Source organism: Bos javanicus, chromosome 18 (genome assembly GCF_032452875.1).
Source record: "Bos javanicus breed banteng chromosome 18, ARS-OSU_banteng_1.0, whole genome shotgun sequence".
NCBI classification, from domain to species: domain Eukaryota; kingdom Metazoa; phylum Chordata; class Mammalia; order Artiodactyla; family Bovidae; genus Bos; species Bos javanicus.
Window position 1 is genome coordinate 55,864,853 of NC_083885.1, and position 22,939 is coordinate 55,887,791.

The window sequence follows — 22,939 nt, forward strand, 5'->3', positions numbered from 1 at the left end:
TAACCAAATACCAGAAGTCAAGAACACCATTGTTATAGGTCTGGTGAGGGAAAGTATGGGAAATACAGGGAATGACTGCTAATGTTAATCCCTATCAGGCCAGAAAAACTCTGCCAGTCCAGGAAAACTAGTATTTGGGTCCAGTTACATTAGCAGTTTCTGCATTTGCCTCTTCTAATACAAGTTACCAACCAGAGAGTTCCACCTTGATAAAGGAGTGATGTTGTGCCAAATGAACCAAGTCTTTATTTCCAATAGGAATTATTCACAGGAAAGAAAGTTTTCCCTCTGTTTTTGGTTTATCCATTTTAATAATCTTTTGTCTTTTTTGCCTCACCTGAAGCCGTGGACCAACCTTTGGTGAGTCCCCCTTAGCTTCAGGTTGGAAGGTTATTATGGCCGTATTGTGGCTCATGGAGACAGGAGAAGCCACCCGAATGATGACGGTGTAGAAGAAGTAGACAGGGACAGGCAGGACGGTGATGACGACGAGGAATATAAGCAAGGCTTTAGCCCATGATGGATAAATTCGGGTCACCTCATGTGACTATGGAGAAAAGGGAAGAAGGTTTAGAATGCCCAGGTTCTCTGAAGTGGAAGGCTGAAGAGGGTAGGGATAGGAGACAAACCAAGGCCACAGACTAAATAAATGAATCCCCAGGGAATCAGATGAGTCTGTCCTAGTTGTAAGAGTGGATTTAGGAGTGGGAGTGGGGAGGAAAAAAAGTGGACTGAAAAGTCTCATGTCCACTCCTTAGGGGGGTCTGGGGAGGGAGGCTCACAATTCTTGAGTCCCAGGCCAAGTAGGTGATCTCCTTCACAGACAGGTGAATCAGGGTGCTTAAAAACAGGACTAGCAGCACAAATGGAGACAGAAAACACCACAGCCAACGATAGATGGGGGAGATGGGGTGGCCCATCATGATACTCAGGTCTGTAAGGAACCTGGGAGGAAGGGTCACAAGACTTTGGGAGGCCCATTCAAGCCTTACCCAGCCTTGGTGTGGGGGTCAGTCCAAACCTAACCTGGGAGAAAACCCTTAACATTTCTTAAACCTTTCTGTTCACACCTCCACAACCAGCCTTCTTGCCACTAATTCATCCACTTTCAGTCTGGTTTCTGTCCCATCCCAGGGTTTTTCTTTTAAATCTCTCTCCTCCATCACCCTTCAGGATAAAAGCCCAACTTTCTGAAAGTAGGTTCTTTAAGCCCACACATCCAGCTTTCTTTGGTGAACCTTCTTAATCCCAATACATACAATTCAGGTTCCTTCTGCTTAGAACACCCTTCTCTCTTTCTCTCCCTTGACAAACTTCTCCTTCATCTTTCTATATTCTATTCATGCATCCTCTCCTTGACTGACTCTTCGATCTTCTTTAGATAAAAATCTGTGTTTCTAGAGTGCCCTCAGTTGCCTCCATCCTGCTCAAAGATATGTCTTTCTCCTTGGACTCTGAGAGCAGAAACTAAATTTAATTTATCTCAGTATCCCCCAGTACTCACCACAAGGCCTGCCTGGCACATAGGAGGCTCTAAGAAATATTTGAGAGTGACTGGTTGCATGAATGAACAAACTGATGCCAAGAGTCACTGTCACCTATAAACACGGCCACCCTTGGATTACACGGGGCCTCTCAAATGGTAGTGTGCATATGAATCACTTGAGGTTCCTGTTAAAACACAGATACAGATCCAAAGGTCTGGGGTGGAGCCCAAGGGTCTGCATCTCTGATAAGCTTCCAGGTGCTGCCAATGCCACTGATCCACAGAGCAAGCTTTCAGAAGCAAGGGATTACACATTTCAGATGTCCACACTACCCTGGTTGAAAGAAGAGCTCAGGAGCCCCTAGGACTTGATCTAGACTGCTCGCCACTTTCCCTCTTTATATTGATATTCCCCTGGAACCAGCATGCTCTTCTTTTTTCCCACCCTCTTGGGATCTCTCCATATGCCCTGTGATAAGAGCCTGGCAGTGAGAGCAAAAGGGACTCTTAGTTGTGTGGCAGGAAATCCTGGGATTGGGACATCACCTCCTGGCCCCATAGATCCAGGCCATGGCGATGGTCTCAAGGATGACGATGAAGAAAAGGGGCAGAGATACCCAGTAGTCATCCAGCAGGTTCACATAGTAGCTGCCGGAGGGCCTCACAAAAAGGAGGCTGCCCAGGAACATAGGCACACAGACACCCACTGGAGAGAAACATCAGATATAAATCAAGATCAGTACCGAACTTGTGCTGTGTAAGTCCCATTGGGGTTACAGTAAATGATGGCCATAGGTGGGAGTAGAGTCATAGGTCCGAGTACCTGTGAGCAGCTTTGAATGCTCCCTGAGGGAAGAGAAGGTATCCTGGAGAGGGGTGATGATGCCTTGTATGATTCCTATCACAGTGCTCAGCCCCAGGTTCACCAGCAACAGGAAGGTAACGATGGACCAGAAGGTGGGTCCAGAAAACAAAGAGACGATGTCACTAAACGTCACAATGACCACACCTGGACCGATCATAACCTGTGAATGAAGGAAAGAACGGTGAGGGCTCTGAGCTCAGTCTGGGGAGCCCTAACTCTGTTTCCATCCTCTCCCCTAGAAAACTATCTGTAGCCCTGTTCATGGCTATTATTATACTCATTTGGCCTTGAGGCATGAAGATTTCCTCCTGGTCTAGCAACTCTTTGGGGTTGGGGTAAAGAAGCTTATATGAATTCTAGTGCTTTGTGCTACAAAGGCTACAACTGCCTTATCACAAAAGGATACTATGAATCTTGGTCTTGGTTGTCCAAGATGCTTCTGAGAATTGCCTTTCCGAATTCTACAGACATCTAAGCAATGTGGAAGTTTCTGGTGCTCTGGGGGCTTTAAGGGGAACTCTACAGCCCTATCCCCAACCCCCTACCTACCTTATTCAATTCCTTAGATAAGTCGCAATCGGTCAAATTGGGTAGGATTCTGCTTTTGATGTATTCAGGGAGGTTGTTGAGCCACTTGGGGTAGATGGAGCTCGGATCATGGTACAGACTGTCTGGAGGGTGGGCCTCAGGCGGCAGGACCTGGGCAGTGACCAGATCCATCACTTTTTCAGCATTCCTGGGGACAGGAGTAGAATTATATAGAACCATTTGGCCTTTGATGATAACCTCCTCCCTCAGCCTCTAGATGAAGAGGGAAATTACTAAAGTTTTTGATTTGATTAAAGTAGGGCCTGCACTGAATCCTAGGTATCCAGGATCCTGCATGACACCTATTTTCATAATCACAGAAATGTTTGTGTGAGGCCAGAGAATTTCTGACTGAGGCAGACTCTTGGAGGGGTCTTTCCTACAGTACCATTGAGGGTTTTCAGATTTTTACCTCCTACTGGACAATCTCAGGATAATGTTATGGCTTCCCAGCTTTCTTGACCTGCTGGCCTCTTCAACTTCTTTACTCACAACTCTCTCAACCTTCTGTACTTCAGCTGTCCTCAATTACTAAGCCTTTTTCAACTTGCCATGCTCTCTCGATTGTCTTAGTGTCTTGGTCCCTGATGTTCTCTCTGCTTAGAACTATCCTATTCTATCCGCACTTAGTGTACCCCAATTCTACCCCCTAAACATTCTCCACTTGGCAAATTCCTCCAAATCCTGACTCAGCTCACTGTACTATTTACTCCCATGGAAATCTGTTCATGATCTCTTATGAGGGCAAAGCAACAAACTGCAGAAAAGTAGTACGGTATAGGCCAATTTTTTAAAAAATAACATGTTTTTATAAACGGGTCTGTGAATTCGAAACACTTGAAAGAACACTCCCAGTGATTACTTGTCAGGAAACAAACTCAGCTCAGGATTGCCTCTACCAGGAAACCTTCTCTGACTTCTCCCAGTTAGTAGCTCCCTCCTCTGTGTCCATTCATCATCCCTACCACTAGTCCTCATCTAGTTTGTGATTATCTGTTTACTATTTGCTTCCTCATTTTCTTGAAGTCAGGGATGGTAGTCTAGTTTACCATTGTCTGTGCTGACAGAGCTCAACACAGGGGCTGGTAGATAGGAGATGTTTTTATAAACGTCTGACGAGCATTTTTGGAATGAACATTATAGGAGAAGAAAATGGGGAACAGGCTATGGGGACCCTGGTGCAGCAGGACATTTTTTTGTCTAATGGTTCAGCTGAAAGTATCCTCTAATTTGTCCATGGCAGCCTCCAGTTAAGAATGGGGTGAACACACTTTTGAAAACTTCCAACTTTGGGAATTTCCTAGTTTAGAAAAGCATCTCTGAAAGAGACAGAGGTGGTAGGATTCAGGTGTTTCTAAGGTTTAGGATGCTCCAATTGGAGGACCCCATATTGACAGCCAACTTCCTTGAGTGATGGGAGCCTAGACTGGAGTTGTGTGGGCTATTTCTAAGACTGGTTTTTGTGATGATCTCCATATGAAAGATTGGGCTCACATCAAGTAACATTTTTCGTTGTTTTTTGTGGCCAAGTGGCCCATTACAGCAAATACAAACACTGTGGTAGTCAGTGAAACAAGCAAGTTGAGAAAAGCCACAGCATAGGCATCAATGACACAGTTATTGGACCGAGGGATATACGAGCTGATTGCTGTGAAGCTGCCAAAGCCGGGGCCCAAGGACAAAAAGAGCTGGTTTCCTGTTCGGCGCCACACTTCCACAGAGTACAGGGCTGGTACCTGAGAAGGAAAAGTACCATGTAAATGGGGATACATAGAGGGGAGAGACAAGCCATGATGGAAATAGAAGATGAGAAGGGAGTGAAAGAGGGAGCTAGGAGGGTTTCTATCAGACTATTAACCCTACTATTTGGATAAGAGACTTAAAGAGTAGGTGATGCCTTACCTTGGCAGCCAACAAATTCTTGAGGCCAAAATATGCGCCTTTCATCGTGAGACTCCGGATAAGAAGAGAGAAAAGGATGATGTAGGGAAGGAGTACTGAGATATACAGCATCTGAGTAGGAAGTATGATTCACAAAGAAAAGTTCAGCAGAGGCAGAAGTCTGTAGAGTAAGATCAAAGGCTATTGGGAATCAGAGGGAGGTCAGATTAGAGGGAATGAGAAGTTGGAGATGTATAGGCATCAAGTTAGGAGAATATTAGGGGATCTCAGATAGAAGGAAGTCCACCGCATTAGTAAGTCAGAGGGTAGCTCACCTTCCCAGTGGACTTTGGCCCTTTGATCATGGAGATGCAGATGATTAACCAGATCACAAGGACAGAGGCACTCAAATGCATGACTGGTTTCCCATCTATCTCAATTTCATCTGTGGCCTTCAATACCTTCCGGTACCAGAAGTATGTGGTGGGGCTGGTCCGTGCGCATTCAGAATCTGAGGTGAACTGGCCATGGAGGAAACTGCAAGGCCAGGTGTGCCTCCCCCTTCTTCACATCCACCCACTCCTTCCAGTCCCATTTCATCGTATTCTCCCAAGGATCCTTTTCCTACTTCATTCCTCTGTCCTCTCAGCCCTCCCATTTACCCTTTTCTTCCCTCACTTCTCACCAATACTGGAATTCTTTGATAGGGGGCACAATAACCAAGGTAGTGGAGACTGGAAAGACTGAACCAAATAGAAGAGATTCCATGCCATGAGCACACTGTAGTACAAGCCCACGATGATGCACACCTAGGGACCATGAAGAGTTCTGGAGATGAGAAAAAGGTAGGCTAGCCGGAGGGAGAGCTGGGGAACCGAACAGACTTCACTCTTGGAAGCGAAGTCATGGGACCCATTCCAGGATGAGGGTTAGGATGGGGATGGGGTGTAAAGGGTAGGCCTGGGCAGCCCAGGGCTCCTTACCATGAAGCTTGTATACCCTACACCACCAATCCAGGGGCTGATGACCTTCCACACACCAATGCTGCCCTGACGCATCCTCTGACCAGCTGCCATCTCCAGGAAGAGGAGAGGAATCCCAACCAAAAACATCATCAGGATGTAGATGATGAGAAAACTGCCTGTGCAGGGATTCAAGGAGGAGGTCTCAGAACCAGCCATCTGGCCTGGACTTCTTCATAGGTCCAGGAAGACATGTTCCCCACCAGTGACCTCCCTCAGGGCCACAGGCATCAAGGGTCAACTGCTTCCACATCCCTCACAGTCCCAGGTGTCTAGACCCCAATTCCTGGGAGACCAAGATACCTAGTCTCTCTCGCCTTGACCCAGGCCTCTAGCTTCACCGTTCTTATGAAACTAAGTATTCAGATATCCTGCTCCCACCCTCCCAAGGTTCCAGGGGTTCAGGTACTTGGCCCCTGCCTAGGTCAGTTTCCCAAATCTTCAGCCCCTACATATCTCAGGGACCCCAGAGTAGCCAGGACAGGTCTCTGGCTCCTCACCCCCTTGTGGGTCCATGATTTCTGGTCCCCAGGCTTACCACCTCCATTGTGAAAACACAGATAAGGAAAGCGCCAGATGGTGCTCAGCCCCACAGAGAAGCCCACCTGGGCCAGGAGATACTCAGTTTTATTGGCCCAGATTGGCCGTTCATGGGGGGCTTCATACTTTGGCCCATCTTTGTTTGGGGTCTCCAGTATGTCTTCATTATCTTCATCAGACCAAACGTGTGCTGACAGGTCAAACTTCTGGCTCTCCTCAGTAGGTATCTCGGACACTAACTGGTAAGCTGAGGTAGTAGCAGTGAGGGATATGGAAGTTGAAGGTACAGACAGCTGAGATTTCTCTTCCTGAGACTCCGTGTCTTCATTAACAGTTGTCATCCTGGGTGAACTCTAATTCCTGCTTCTGCAGGGATGGGGCCTTCTTCCTCGTTGACCTTAAGGACATTAAGAACTGCAGACTTTAGGTTTATGAGCTAAAGGGAAGACGAGATTAATCCTGCAAAAAACCCCTGAGGCCTCCCCAACCTTCTTATCCTTATGTGGTAAGAATATGGAGTCTCCACTCTAGAAAAGATCTCTAGGAAATAATAACTTAAAACAATACCATCTACAATACCAAAAGGCTTAAAATAATTTTATGAGGAATAATTTTATAACGAAAAATAAGAAGACCTTTACACACACACACAAACTATAAAATGTTGTTGAGAGAATAAAGAAGCCCTAACATGCTCATGAATTGGAAGTCTCAGTAGTCTAACAACATCCATGTTGCCCAATTTGATCTATAGATTCAATACAGTTCTTATTAAAATCACATCAGGGTCTTTGAGAAAATCAACAAGCGAATTCTAAAGTGTATATGAAAAGCCTAAACTGGTTAACACAATCTTGATGGAGAAGAAAAAATGGAAAGACTAACTATAAAGATATAGTCATTAAAAGAGTATGGTATTGATAGAAGGATCTACAGCACAAATAAATCAATGGAGTAATATGCTACGCTGTCCAGTGTGATAACTACTAGCCAGGGGCTATCTAAATTAAAACTAAGTAACATTAACAATTTAGTTCCTCAGTCATACTGCCACATATCAAATGCTTAGTAGACACATGGATACCATATTAGAAGGACAGATATAAAAATTTCCATTATCACAGAAAATTCTCTGGATACCAGTGGGAGAGCTCAGAAACACACTCACACATATACAGACACCTGATTTACAACAAAGATGGCACTGCAAAGCTGTAGAGAAAGGACACTGCTTTCAATAAATGACTAGTTGCTTGCGCAATTGGATATTTATACAGAAATAAATGAACCTCGGCCTCCTCAACACATTAAATAAAAATATATTCACAGCAGACTGTAGTTATATAAAAGGTAAAACAACAAGATTTAAGATGAAAACCCCAGGAGAATACCTGTATGACTTGAGGGTAGGCACAGATTTCTTAGACAGTAGTGCACAAAAAGCACTAGTCATAAAGGAAAAGTTTGACATATTGGACAAAATTAAAAATAGAAGTGTCTTTCAATCAAAAGTTACCATTAATTGAGTAAACACAGACAAGTCACAGAAGATATCTGCAACGTACATGATGGAGAGAATCATGCCCTCTTCCAGGATATCCACATCCTAATGCCTGGAACCTGCCAATATGTTACCTCACATTTCTATGTGATTAAATTATGGATCTTGAAACGGGGAGATTATTTGGGATTATCTATGATAGACACATAGGTAAGAGAAATGGCAATTCCTGGAGAAGGAAATGGCAACCCACTCCAGTATTCTTGCTTGGAGAATCCCATGGACAGAGGAGCCTGGCGGGCTACAGTCCACGGGGTTGCAATGAGTCGGACATGACTGAGCAACTTCACTCCACTTACTCATGATGGACACAATGTAATTACTGGGTCCTTGTAAGGGAAAGAAGGAGATAGCAGGTTCCAAATCACAAAAGGAAATAGGATAGCAGAAGCAGAAATTGGAGTGATATCCTTTGAATATGTAGAAAGGAGTCATGATTCAAGGAATGTAGATGAATCCTAGTATGTGGAAAAGGCTAGGAAATGGCAAAGCTTAGGTCCTATGTAAAGAACACAGGCCTGCTGACAACTTGCTTTTAGTTCAGTGAAACTGATTTCAGATTTCTGACCTGCAGAACTGTAAGATAATACATTCATGTTGTGTTAAGCCACTAAGTTTGTAGTTATTGTTACAGCAACAAAATACATAATCAAAAAGGGCATGTTTTTCCTCTAAAATTTATTTTAAAAAAAAACACCCACAAATAAATAACAAAAGGCAGGGAGGGAAAAAGTGGAGGGAAGGAAACAGAAAGCTCAAACAGGCATATTATCAAAGAAGACATACAAATGGCCAAGAAAGAGGAAAAGATACTCAATGCTCAACTTCATTCATCAATAAGAAAATGTAATTTAAAACCATAAATGAGAACAGATGGGTGTATATGTGATAAATCAAGTAAGGTAATATGTTAACTGTAGAATCTAGGTTGATGGGTATATGGATGGTCACTGTATAAATCTTTGAACATTTCTGTATGCTTAAGAATTTTTTCACAATAAAATATTTTGAAGGACACCACAATAAGATACCACTATATATCCACTAGACAAGCAAACATGAAAAAGACTGATTAAACCAAATAATGGCATGTGTAGAAACTTCTGGAACTCATATACACTGCTGGTAGGAACACAGATCGATACAGCCACTTCAGAAAACTAGTTGAATGTACCCACATACTTTAAATATTCTCATACGTTATCACCCTTTTCAAAGTGATTATCTAACAGAAATGTGTACATAAGTGCGCCAAAAACCACATCCAAGAATGCTCATAGCTGCAGTATTCATAACTGCCAAACCTGCTGCTGCTATGTCGCTTCAGTCGTGTCCGACTCTGTGCGACCCCATAGACGGCAGCCCACCGGGCTCCCCCATCCCTGGGATTCTCCAGGCAAGAACACTGGAGTGCGTTGCTATTTCCTTCTCCAATGCATGAAAGTGAAAAGTGAAAGTGAAGTCGCTCAGTCATGTCCCACTCCTAGCGACCCCATGGACTGCAGCATACCAGGCTCCTCCATCCATGGGATTTTCCAGGCAAGAGTACTGGAGTGGGGTGCCATTGCCTTCTCCGGCCAAAACCTGAGAACAGCTCAAATATCTTTCAACAGTAGAATTAATAAGTGAGAGTATATTCATATAATGAGGAGACAACAGTAAAGAGTTAATTACAGGTATGTGCAACAATCTGGATGAATCTCAAAAATCTTTTGAATGAAGGAAGCCAGGCCCAGAAGAGTACATACTATATAATTCTATTTATAAGAACAGGCAAAACAAATTTATGGTATCAGAAGTCAGGATAGCATGTTCATGTTGTGACAATTTATCTAGCCATAATTATGATTTGCACATGCCTTAATATGTGATACTTCAATAAAAGTTTATCTAAAAATAAACGTTTGGGGGAAAAGCTGGATTTCTATACAAAACAATAAACAGAAAGTGGATTTTAAAAAGAAAGATAGCACAGTAGCAACAAAAACTTTATGACATCAAGAAGTAAATATAAACAACATTAAACGTCTTAAATAAAAGCAGAAATATTCTATGTTCATGGGCATAAATACTCAGTATGGAATTTCTCCCCCAAATTTATAGATTCAATGCAATTCCAATCAAAATATAAACTTTTTTTTTTTTTCATGAAAGCTAGCAAAGATTTTACTCTATATTTATTTGGCTGTGCCAGGCGGCATATGGGATCTTAGTTCCCTGACCAGGGATCAAACTCACACCCCCTGCATTGGAAGTACAATCTTAACCACTAGGCCACCAGGGAAGTCTCTACAATTTATATAGAGGAATAAAGTGTCAAAAATAATGAAGAGACACTGTCTGTTACTGGCCAAGTTGGAGTAAGCTAACGATATATAACCAATCCTCACTAATTAGCTAAAATCTCTGGATAGAATATAAAAAGCAACTACCTGAGGACTTTGAAAAGTAAATAGCAGCAGTCAGAATGGGTATTTAACTTGAACAATGACTTATAATGGAGAGAATGAGTGTCACATATTTTTTCCCTCCTTTGTCTCTGGTCCAAGAATAAGCCAAATCATAGAACTGTACAACAAGCACTAAATAAAAAAAACTCCAGGAGAAATCTCCTATTTCTCAAGGACCAGGAAAAGGAGCTCCTATGCCTACTCCTCCCCCCAAATAGGATGGAGGAAATACCAATTTCCCCTTCACAACCTGGAGGCTCACCTCTGAACTACACAAGTATGGAACGAATGCAAAGAAGCACAGCAAGGCTTTGAAAACTGAACAGTGTAGAAACAACTTCCCAAGCCACAGACTAACCCTGGGGTGGCACATGCTAACCCAAATAGCATCACAAAGGCTGTGAAAATTGAACTAACACTAACCACACCCACAGAAGATATGACAAAATTTTCCATCTGAACTCAACCAGGTTGATGGTCTGTTAAAACAAAATAAGCAAACAAATTCAACATTCTCCAGAGGATATTAACAGGATCTTGAGTCTCAAGACATAATATTCAAATTTTCCAGGATACTAGCCAACATAACTCAGCGCTTACACACACATACACACACACACACACACACACACACACAAATCTGACCATTTCCCAAGGGAAAAGACAATAGATGTCAACCCTGAGATGACCCAGATGATGGAATTATTACACAGACTTATTTTAAAATTTTTTATTATTTTTCCAGCTTTAAGGAGGTATGATTGACAAGTAAAAATTGTAGGGGCTTCTCTGGTGGTCCAATGGCTAAACTTCATGCTCCCAGTGCAGTGGGTCCAAGTTCAATCTTTGGTCAGGGAACTAGAAGCCACATGCCACAACTAAAGATCCCCTGTGCTGCAGCTAAGACCCAGTGTAGCCAAATAAATATATACATATGTAAATACATGTATATATATATTTTTTTTAATTATATATATTTATGGTATACATGTGATGTTTTGATATATGTGTTCATTGTGAAATGATTACTACAATGAAGTTAATTAACATCTCTCACCTCACACCATTAATTTTGTGAGTGTGGTAAGAATACTTAAGATCTACTTTCTTAGTAAATTTCAGATTTACAATACATCATTAACTGTAAAGTCATCGCGCTGTACATGGAGAACTTACTCGTTTTATAATTGAAAGTTTGTTCTCTTTGACCAACAACTTCTTTTCCTCCTTCCCTCTGCCCCTGTAATCACTCTTCTTCTCTTTGTGTGAGTTAGACTTTTTTAGATTCCACATATAAGTGAGATCATGCAGTATTTATCTCTCTGTGCCTGGCTTATTTCACTTGGTTAATGTTCATGAGGGCTTCCCCCATGGGTCAGCGGTAAAGAATCTGCCTGCCAATACAGAAGACTCAGGAGACGCAGGTGCAATCCCTGGGTTGAGGAGATCCCCTGCAGAAGGAAATACTCCAGTATTCTTGCCTGGAAAATCCATGGACAGAGGAGCCTGGTAGGCTATAGTACCGTAAGGTTGCAAAAGAGTCAAATAAGATTGAGCACAGCACACAGCACAATGTCCATGAGGTTCGCGTGGTCACAAATGGTAGTTTCCTTAAGGTCAATAATATTCCAGGGTGCACACGTATGTGTGTGTACATGTGTGTGCTGTTAATACATTTTCTTTACCCCACTAAACCACTGTGGACACTTGGTTGTTTCCATTTCCTGGCTGTTGAGGTGAACGCTGCAATGAATGTGAGAGTGCCGATATCTCTTCAACATTCTGATTTCATTTCCTTTCAATATATACCCAGAATTGGGATCGCTGGATCATATGGTAGCTCTATTCTTAATTTTTTGAGGAACTGTCATCCTGTTTTCCATAGTGGCTGTTCCAAGTTACATTTCTACCAACAGGGTATAAGGGTTCCTTTTTCTCCACATCCTTGCCAACATTTGTTATCTTGCGACTTTTTGATAATAGCCACATTAACAGACGTAAGGTGATATCTCATTGTACTTTTGACTCGCATTTCCCTGATTAGTGATTTTGAGCACCTTTTCATATAACTATCGGCGGTCATTTCTATGTCTTCTTGGAAAAAATGTTTATTTTTGAAGTTGGATTTTTTTTTTGCCAAAGTTGTATGAGTTCCTTAGTATATTTTGAATGTTAATACCTTATGGATACATGGTTTGCAAATATTTTCTCCCATTTCATAGGATGCCTTTGTATTTTTTTGTTTCATTTGCTGAGGAGAAACTTTTAAATTTAATGCAGTTGTTCTTGCTTTTGTCCTGTGTTTTTGGTATCATAACTCCCTCCCTCCAAATCATTAGTTCTAGGAGTTTTATGGCCTCTGGTCTTCAAACAACACAGAATTGTTTTGTATGGGGTTAGATAAGGGTCTTATTTCTTTCTTTTGCATGTGAGAATCCAGTTTTTCCAGAACCATTTATTGAACAGAATATCCTTTTCCCACTGTGTATTCTGGGATCCTTTGTTTAAGATTGGGGATTCCCTGGTAGCTCAGCTGGTAAAGGATCCGCCTGCAATAAGGGAGAACCTGGTTCAATTCCTAGGATGGGAAGATCCCTTGGAGAAGGGATAGTCTACCCATTCCAGTATTCTCGGGCTTCCCTTGTGGCTCAGCTGGTAAAGAATCCGCCTGCAATGCGGTATACCTGGCTTCAATCCCTGGGTTGGGAAGATCCCCTGGAGAAGGGAACAGCTACCCACTCCAGTATTCTGGCCTGGAGAAGTCCATGGACTGTATAGTCCATGGGGTCACAAAGAGTCGGACATGACTGAACAACTTTCGCTTCACTTGTTTAAGATTAGTTGACTGAATATGTGTGGCCTTATATCCAGGCTCTCTATTCTGTTCCATTGGCCTAGGTGTCCGTCTTTATGCCAGTACAATATTGTTTTGATTTACAATAGCTTTGCAATATAATTTGACATTAGGAAATGTGATGCCCCCCAGCTTTGTTCTTCTTGCTCAAGATTGCTGTAGCTATTTGAGATCCTTTACAATTCTGTACAAATTTTAAGATTGTTTTTCCTATTTCTATGAAAAACCATCACTGGAATTTTGATAGGGATTGCATTTAATCTGTAAATTACTTTGGGTAGTATGGACATTTTGACAATATTAATTCTTTCAATACATGAACACAGGACACACTTCCATTTATTTTCATCTTATTCAGTTTCTTTCATCAGTGTTTTATAGATTTCAGTGTATAGATATTTCACCTCTTTTTTTAAAATTGTGTTTCACTTTATTGCACTTTGCAGATATTGCATTTTTTTCTAACTGAAGGTTTGTGGCAACCCTGCACTGTAAGATGATGGTTAACATTCTTTTAGCAATAAAATATTTTAAAATTATGTACAATTTTCAGACACAATGCTATTGCACACTTAATCATATGGTAGTTTTACTTTAAAATTTTGAGGAAATTTTTTTATAAAAATAGAAAAATTCATCCTAAAATTCATATGGACTCTCAAGGGATCCTGAATAGCCAAAACAATCTTGAAAAGAAGAATAAAGCTGGAGGACTCATACTTCCTGATTTCAAACTTTACTACAAAGCTGCAATGATCAAAACAGTGTGGTACTGACATAAAGATAGACATATAGACCAGTGGATTAGAATGAAGAACCCAGAAATAAAACCCTTACATATACAGTAAATTGATTTTTGACAAGGGTGCTAAGATCATTCAGTGGGAGAAGAACGGGGTATTTTCAATAATTTGTGCTGGAAAAACTGGATATCCACATGCAAAAGAATGAAGTTGGACCTTTACCTAACACCCTATACAAAAACTAACTCAAAATGGATCAAAGATCTAAATGTAAAATCTGAAATTATAAAACTACTAGGAAAAAACATAGGGCAAAACTTGCACGATACTGGATTTGATTTCTTGGATATGATACCAAAGGCACAGGCAATAAAACTATATGTAGATAAACTGGACTCCATAAAAAATTTTTGTGTATAAAAAATAATACCACTAAAGTAAAAAGGTAATCCACACAATAAATATTTTCAAAACCATATGTCTGACAAGGGATCAATATCCAGAATATACAGTGTGTATGCTAAGTCGCTTCAGTTGTGTCTGACTCTGCAACCCAATGGATGTAGCCTGCCAGACTCCTGTGTCCATGGGATTCTCCAGGCAAGAATACTGGAGTGGGTTGTCATGCCCTCCTCCAGGGGATCTTCCCAACCCTGGGATTGAACCCATGTCTCCTGCATTGGCAGGCAGGTTTTTTACCACTAGAGCCACCTAGAGAACACCACAAATTCATTTAAAAATGGTGAAAGGATTTGAATAAATATTCTGCCAAAGAAGATATATAAATGATCAAGAAGCACATGGAAAGATGCTCAACATCACTAATGGTGGTTTCGTCGCTAAGTCGTGTGCAACTCTTGCCACCCCATGGACTGTAGTGTGCAAGGCTCCTCTGCCCATGGGATTTCCTAGGCAAGAATACTAAAGTGGGTTGCCATTTCCTTCTCCAGGGGATCTTCCCAATGTAGGGATCAAACCCGGGTCTCCTGCACTGAGGGTGGACTTCTGCACAGGAGGTGGATTCTTTACCAACTGAGCTCCGAGGGAAATACAAATCAAAACTACAATAAGATACTATATCACATCCATGAGAATGGCTACTTAAAAAAAAAAAAAAAAACAGAAAATAACAAGTGCTGACAAAGATGTGGAATGACTGGAGTCCTTGTGCCCTGTTGGTGGGAATGTAAAATGATATAGCTACTGTCTGGAAAATATTATGAAGGTTCTGCAAAAAATTAAAAATAAAATTGCCACATGATCCAACAATTCCACTTCTGGCTATATACCTAAAGTAATTGAAAATAGGGTCTTGAGAATTTTGTACGTTCATATTTATAACAGTATTATTCACATTAGCTAAACGTGGAAGAAATCCAAATGTCCACTGACAGATAAATTGGTAAACAAAATGTGGTATATCCATGTAATGGGATATTATTCAGCCTCAAAAAAGGAAGGAAATTGTGACATATACTACAGCATGGATGAACACTGAGGACGTTATGTTCATTGCTAAGCCAGCTACAAAAAGACAAAGACTATATGTTTCCACTTGTATGAGATACTTAGAATAGTCAAAGTCATAGAGACAGACAGCTGTAGAATGGTACTTGTTAGGGTTAGAGGGAGGGAGTAATAAGGAATTACTGCTTAATGGGCAGAGTTTCAGTTTCACAAGATGAAAGAAGTTATGCAGATGGATGTTGGTGATGGTTATGCAATATTATGAATGTATTTAACCACTGAACTGGACACTTAAAAATGGTTGAGATGGTAAATTTTATATTATGTGTATTTTTCCACAATAAAAAAAAAGGGAAAAAATGGAATGCACGGGGTATAGCCAGCTTGGAATCAGATAAGATTGCAGTTTTAAAATTGACCTTAGAACAGATTTTTAATGAATAAAAATGAGAAATTAAGGGATCTGGAACACAGGAAGAGAAAGTCAACATAAAGGTGAATATAATACTTGGGAAAAAACAAATCTTTTCATATTTGTAGTTTATCACTTCAGACTGTTGTTAAAAAGGTTTCCTTTTTTTAATTAAGGGAGAAATAAAATTTAAAGTGGAAAATTCTGGCTTTTAGACTGGCAGCTGCTTTTACCTACTTAAACATCAACTTCTGGGATTAATCTGTTCACTGAACAAATATTTGACTGCCCGTTTGTCCTTAAAAATACATGTCTGACACTGTTCTAAGCCTTATAGACAGAGCAGTAAACAAACAAAAGTCCCACCTTCCTTGAGCTTACATTCTAGTAACTTAAAGTTATCTGTGTATAAAATCTGAAAAAAAATGTACAGATTTAGAGAAAATTACATAATCTTAGCATACTATCATCTCTATTAGCTCTTTAATTTTGTGATAATTCCCTTATGCTTAAACATTAAGTTTACCCAACAAATCTGTGGGATTGTTTCACCATCTCCATTTGACACATAAGAAAGCTAAGAACAAGAAGAAAAAGCAGCTTGCTGAGAGACTCAGAGAATGACCTAAGGATATGGTATAACATGAACACAGATTTGTTTGTCTCCAAATGCTATTTTCTTCCCACCAGGCCCAGAAGCCTCTCAAGACAGGGATTGGAACAGCAGAACCATCAGTGAGTACATCTGGGATTAGTCTTGCTGCCCACGGACCACTAACACAGTGAGAGAACATGTGAACATTTCCATTTTAGATGGGTACAGACCCTACCACAAAGAGTCCTAAAACAACGTTCGGCTCAATTTCCTACCTGGACTCTAGGCCCACCAGGTCTAGGTCCACCTGCCCTACTCCCTAGGTGGAAACACACATGTAGGTCTGGGGATGGGGAAATTGATGAGAGACAATTGATAAGAGACAATTTGGGGAAATGATGAGGGTGAGGGCATGTGGGTACCAACTTCTAACTGAGAAACAAACATCAAGAGCCTCAACTGGCGATTTCCCTGGTGGTCCAGTGGCTAAGACTCTAAGCTCCCAATGTGGCGTGGGGGGCCCAGATTCAGTCCCTGATCGGGGAACTAGATCCCACATGTTGCAACTAGGGGTTCACATGCCTCAACCAAAGATTCTGCAACTAAAGATCCCACATGCTGCAAATGAGACCTATTGCAGCCAAATAAAGAGATTTTTAAAAAAGAGAGAGAATCTAAAACCACATAGAGAAAAAAATATATAAAGTAAGATCCAAGAGGCTAAGTAAAAACTCTATAGTCCTAAATTTGAATTGAAAAAAAAATAAGTATGCATTTATTATATATTTTTAGGGAAAAAAGGATTTCTTACCTGTATCTATTAAAATGGCTTACAAACAATGATCAATGCAATACAACAAACACTGCAAGCACAAAATTGTAATCTCTAAATAGGAGAAAGAGTACATCAAGGCTGTATACTGTCACTCTACTTATTTAACTTATATGCAGAGTACATCATGAGAAATGCTGTGCTAGAGGAAGCACAAGCTGGAATCAAGGTTGCAGGGAGAAATATCAATAACCTCAGATATGCAGATGACACCACCCTTATGGCAGAAAGTGAAGAACTAAAGAGCCTCTTGATGAAAGTGAAAGAGGAGAGTGAAAAAGTTGGCTTAAAGCTCAACATTCAGAAAACTAAGATCACGGCCTCTTATCCCATCACATCATGGTAAATAGATGGGGAAACAGAGGCTGGCTTTATTTTTCTGGGTTCCAAAATCACTGCAGATAGTGAGTGCAGCCATGAAATTAAAAGACGCTTGCTCCTTGGAAGGAAAATTATGACCAACCTAGATAGCATATTAAAAAGCAGAGACATTACTTTGCCAACAAAGGTCCGTCTAGTCAAGGCTATAGTTTTTCCAGTAGTCATGTATGGATGTGAGAGTTGGACTATAAAGAAAGCTGAGCGCCAAAGAATTGATGCTTTTGAACTGTGGTGTTGGAGAAGATTCTTGAGAGTCCATTGGACTGCAAGGAGATCCAACCAGTCCATCCTAAAGGAGATCAGTCCTGGGTGTTCATTGGAGGGACTGATGTTGAAGCTGAAACTCCAATACTTTGGCCACCTGATGAGAGTGCCAAAGAATTGATGCTTTTGAACTGTGGTGTTGGAAAAGACTCTTGAGAGTCCCTTGGACTGCATGGAGATCCAACCAGTCCATTCTAAAGGAAATCAGTCCTGAATATTCATTGGAAGGACTGATGCTGAAGCTGAAACTCCAATACTTTGGTCACCTGATACGAAGAACTGACTCATTTGAAAAGACCCTGATGCTGGGAAAGATTGAGGGCAGGAGGAGAAGGGGACGACAGAGGATGAAATGGTTGGATGGCATCACTGACTCGATGGACATGGGTTTGGGTGGACTCTGGGAGTTGGTGATGGACAGGGAGGCCTGGCGTGCTGCGGTTCATGGGGTCACAAAGAGTTAGATGCGACCAAGTGACTGAACTAAACTGAACTGAGCTGAAATAGCATTTTTCATTAAAATAAATTAGGTATTCTTGGAAAAATAATTGATTTCAGATTTGGGCCATAAAATGTAAGATAATTTCAAGGTTAATTTCATTGACCATTCAGTCAGTACCAGAAAGCAAGGAAATTTTATATATACTCGGGTCTTGTCAAAAGGACTCAGGAGTCAACTTGAAGACACTCCCATGGGTCCAAGATGAGATGATTTGAGCATCAATAAGAATGACTGCAATGGACTGAAATACATCAAATAAGTTTAAATCAGTGAGTTCAGAGAGATACTAAAATAAAAAATTTCAGTGATCATATTCAGAGGATATTAGGCAATGAACTCATTTTTCAAGCTGGTAAATAAAGGAAAAGAATAAAAATTTATTTTGCTTTTCCTGTACAAAGTGTATGCCAGGGTAATGAATGTTTGACATGAAGTTCTCTTCCTAGGATTATTCCAACTAAGAAAAAAAGAAGGAATAATAAACATAGAATACCACATCTTATCTCTCGTTGAAAGGCGAATCTAGACAATGATCATCAATGGCCGCTAACACCACAAAAGGAGAGCCATCTGGGCATTTGAGGGGTTTTTTTTGTCCTCCTAATTGAAATATATAAAACCAATCATGAAGTATTCTTGCCAGAATATTGAACCTAGAAGTAATAATCTTCTTCACCTAATTACCAATTTACTTGAAACACAGGAAACATAAGAATATATTAAATAACATCACAAGAGGTAATCAGCAAATTCCAGATGGCCAGAAATTGTACAGGACAAATAACCCAGTTTTATCAATAAATACATTTCAAGGGGGGAAAAAAGAGGGAGGGAGACCTACACATTAAAAGATGCTTAAAAGGTATAGTAATGGATTGCAACATATAAATTTTATTTGGATAATGATTCAAACCAACTTTTTAAAAAGTTATGAGACAGTCTCTCAAATAGTTACACATAGAGTTAGCATATAATCTAGAAATTTCACTCCTAAATATGTCAACAGAAATAAGAACATATGTCCAACCAAAAAAACCCACTTTTACATAAATGCTCATAATAGCATTATTATTATAATAGCCCCAAAGTGGAAACAAGCCAAATGCCCATCAACTGATAATTGGATAAATAAAACGTGTTATATCCATACAATGGACTATCATTCATCAATAAAAAGAAATGTGTAATGATACATGCTACATATGGGTGGATTTGAAAACATGCTATGTGAAAGAAGCCACTCACAAAGAATTACATACATCGCATGATTCCATTTACATGAAATGTGCAGAATAGGTAAATCTACAGGACAAAAAGTAGATTAGTGTTCATCTAAGGCTGAGGTTGCCAGCTGGGGCAGTTACAGTGCTGGCTAAGGAGTGTGGGGTTTATTTTGGGGGTAATGAAAATGTACAAAAGCTGCAATGACAGACACACAACTCTGAATATATTAAAAGCCAGTGAATTGTAGATTTTAAATGAGTGGATTGTATGGTGTAAGAATTACTGATATATCTTATATCTCAATAAATCTGTTAAAAAATATAAAGCTACCAGAAAAAAATTATGAAACAATCAGAAAATTTTAAATATTGAATGGATATTTAATGATATTAAAGGATTACTGTTATTTGGTTTTGGTGTGATAATAGTTTTTCAGGTTTTTTAAAAGTGTTTTTATTTTTTAGAGAATATACTGACATCTACAGGTGAAATGATAAATTTGGGATTTGCTTCAAAATAATGGAGGGAGCTTGACAGCCAGGCCTGTCGAGCCTGGCAGCCTTGGGGAAGGGTCTTTACTACAAGGACTCCCTCCACCCTCCAGGGTCCTTTCGGGTTGCCTTTCTTCATGCCGCGGAGAAAATGCAGAAGATTGTATTGCAGCTTAAGGAAGGTAAAATAGACTGTCTCCTTCCCCCAGGCACAATTAGCAAACCCAACTCCAGAGACCCCTGTCCGCTCCGTCAAGCCAACCCCCTGGCCCGATCTCTGAGCCGAGCTTACCTTGTGGGTCACTCTGGGCACAGCCTCTTACCCTGCTAGGACCACTCTGGGTCCAGCCCCGCCTCCGATGCAAGGTTACCTCTAGCTGGGACAGCTTTGTAGGACAGTCCTGTCCCAGACTAGCTCGGGCCTCTTCATGGATCTGTGTCTGACCCTGGGCACTCTGTGACACGTTTCCTTTCCATCCGGGGCGTCTTAGTGGGCTACGTCCAGCCTGGCCACACCTCTAATTGGGCCCCCTAATTAGGCTCTGTCCTCTCCGATGGAGAAGGCAATGGCACCCCACTCCAGTACTCTTGCCTGGAAAATCCCACGGATGGAGGAGCCTGGTGGGCTGCAGTCCATGGGGTCGCTAAGAGTCCGATATGACTGAGCGACTTCACTTTTCAATGGAGAGGCATGTAGTGGGGAAGGAGAGAGAGAAAATCGTATTTGTGGCAAGTTGGTCATTATTGAAGATGGGTGATAAGTGCAAAGCAATTCACTACATTATTTTTTCATATGTGTTTGAAATTTTCCAAAATAAAATGGCCAGAGGCCACAAGACAAGAATCTTTCTCAGGTTTTACCCCTGACTTCCTTTGTGAACCTCTCTTATTGCAGGGTTCCCGATTAAACTTGAAAATGACAATATCTTTATCTCACACCACTCTTGTGAGGCATAAAAGTGAAGACGTGTAAGGTTCCCTCCCCAAGTAACAGGGCTCCATTTTGTCTAACACGGACAGGGATTCCCAAAAACAATCCAAAAGAAAATCCGCTCATCACATATACTGTGCACGAAACCCAATTTTAGACAATATGAACCCAGAGTAGAGAAACACTCTCTGTAGAAATCAGTCTGCCTATCTCTAATCACTTTCCTTTACAGCAATGTGAGATACTCCCAATTTAAACATCCTTGACGTTAGGTGTCAACGGACATTCAACAGGTGGTGTGAGGAGAGAAAGATTTAGAGTGGGAGGCAGAAAAACACCAAGATCTTCATTCCTCTCCCTTTGGTTTATCCGGTAAAACCCTACTTTCCAATCCTCCCTGCACCGACAGGTTCTATTCCCCAAACTGGAACTGGAGCAGCGGGGTGTAAGTACAGAGGAGGATGAGCTCCCGGTTTCCCAGATAGGAGGAGGCTGAAAACTCAAGACTATTTGATCATGAGACGGTGACTGCCTCCTCTCTCTGATTCCCACCTTACCCGACTCAATAGAACGGGACTTGAAGCAGACGGATCGTTTGGATTGGGGTGGGGGGTGGGCAGGCACAGCAGGAAGGAAGGAGCGTGGGAGGGTGGGGCTACAAGGTACCGGAGCCAATGGGTGATGACCCGGAGGTTCACATCCCTTCCAGCCCTGCAGTCTTCAAGCTTGAGCTCGAAACGTCCGAGGTCCGGATATATCTGGGATCTCTGCTCTTCCCATTCACCAGACTCACCTAGGGGTCCCACGCTCCAGTGGTTGAGGATGTCCGCTCTTTCTTCTTTTGTCACAGAAACTTACACAGGGACAACCTCCCTGTGAGTCCTAAGCAATTTGAAGTCCTGGGATCTCTTGAGCGTTTAAGGGAAACCCATTCCCTGGATCTTCGGAAGTCTCCAAAACCTCCACCCACAGCCTCCAATCCCCAGTCCCTAACGGACTGACCCCACCTCCTCTTGAGAAGTGCTTCAGCTGTTATGGAGTCACCCCTCCCACAAGTTTTGAAATACTCAGTTATCATCCACTGTGGGGGTTCCCCGGCGGCTCAGCGGTAAAGAATCCGCTTACAGTGCAGGAGACATGGGTTCAATCCCTGGGTCGGGAAGATCCTCTGGAGAAGGAAATGGCAACCCACTCCAGTATTCTTGCCTGGAGAATCCCATGGACAGAGGAGCCAAGTGTGTTAGTCATTCAGTAGTGTCCCACTCTCTTGCGACCCCATGACTGCAGCCGTCCAGGCTCCTCTGTCCATGGAATTCTCCAAGCAAGAATACTGGAGTGGGTTGCCGTTTCCTCCTCCAGGGGATCTTCCTGACCTAGGGATCGAAACCGAGTCTCCTGCATTGCAGTCAGATTCTTTACTGTCTGAGCCACCAGGGAAGCCCTATCATCCACTAGGCAAATTCATTTGACATAGCTCTGTGGTAAAACCTGCCATGTCTCTCTTACCAAACAGATATGGGACCCTGATGGGCTCAGCAATACAATTTGGTAGTTCCCCAAGCTGGTTGTGTGTCAATTCACAGATACACAGTCCACAACAGTCCTGGAATCTATTGAAAATTAATTTTTAGACGAATGATAGGGTTACCACTTCCCATCAGCAAGTGTATTAATATCCTTTACATCTTTATTGAAGTCACCATTTCCTGGGTTTCTTCTGGCTCAAGGTCAATCCTTGGATAAAACAAGTCGAGTAATCTAGCATTTAATTTACCATGGCAAGGAAAGGCAGGAACTCAGGGCTGGACATTTGGCTCTCAAAAGAATGGAAGCCTCATGAGAGGAAGACT

The 22,939-nt window shown here is 41.5% G+C and overlaps 1 protein-coding gene across 2 annotated transcripts; it reads right to left on the reverse strand.

Annotated features, from left to right (window-relative positions):
* Positions 1 to 218: 218 nt before the first annotated feature.
* LOC133230924 (orphan sodium- and chloride-dependent neurotransmitter transporter NTT5-like) lies at positions 219 to 22,904 on the reverse strand. Of its 2 annotated transcripts, XM_061388995.1 has the most exons (12): positions 21,647 to 22,904; positions 6,381 to 6,779; positions 5,804 to 5,961; positions 5,506 to 5,629; positions 5,156 to 5,331; positions 4,842 to 4,952; positions 4,434 to 4,675; positions 2,901 to 3,087; positions 2,310 to 2,511; positions 2,033 to 2,192; positions 783 to 945; positions 219 to 547 (listed from the first exon to the last, which is right to left on the reverse strand). In XM_061388995.1, exons 2-12 carry the CDS (start codon positions 6,721 to 6,723, stop codon positions 266 to 268), a joined length of 2,148 nt encoding a protein of 715 aa, XP_061244979.1. In that variant the 5' UTR covers positions 6,724 to 6,779; positions 21,647 to 22,904; the 3' UTR covers positions 219 to 265. The 2 variants fall into 2 exon arrangements, with proteins under 2 accessions (XP_061244979.1, XP_061244980.1); XM_061388996.1 differs by lacking the exon at positions 783 to 945 and having other exon boundaries at positions 436 to 547.
* Positions 22,905 to 22,939: the final 35 nt, after the last annotated feature.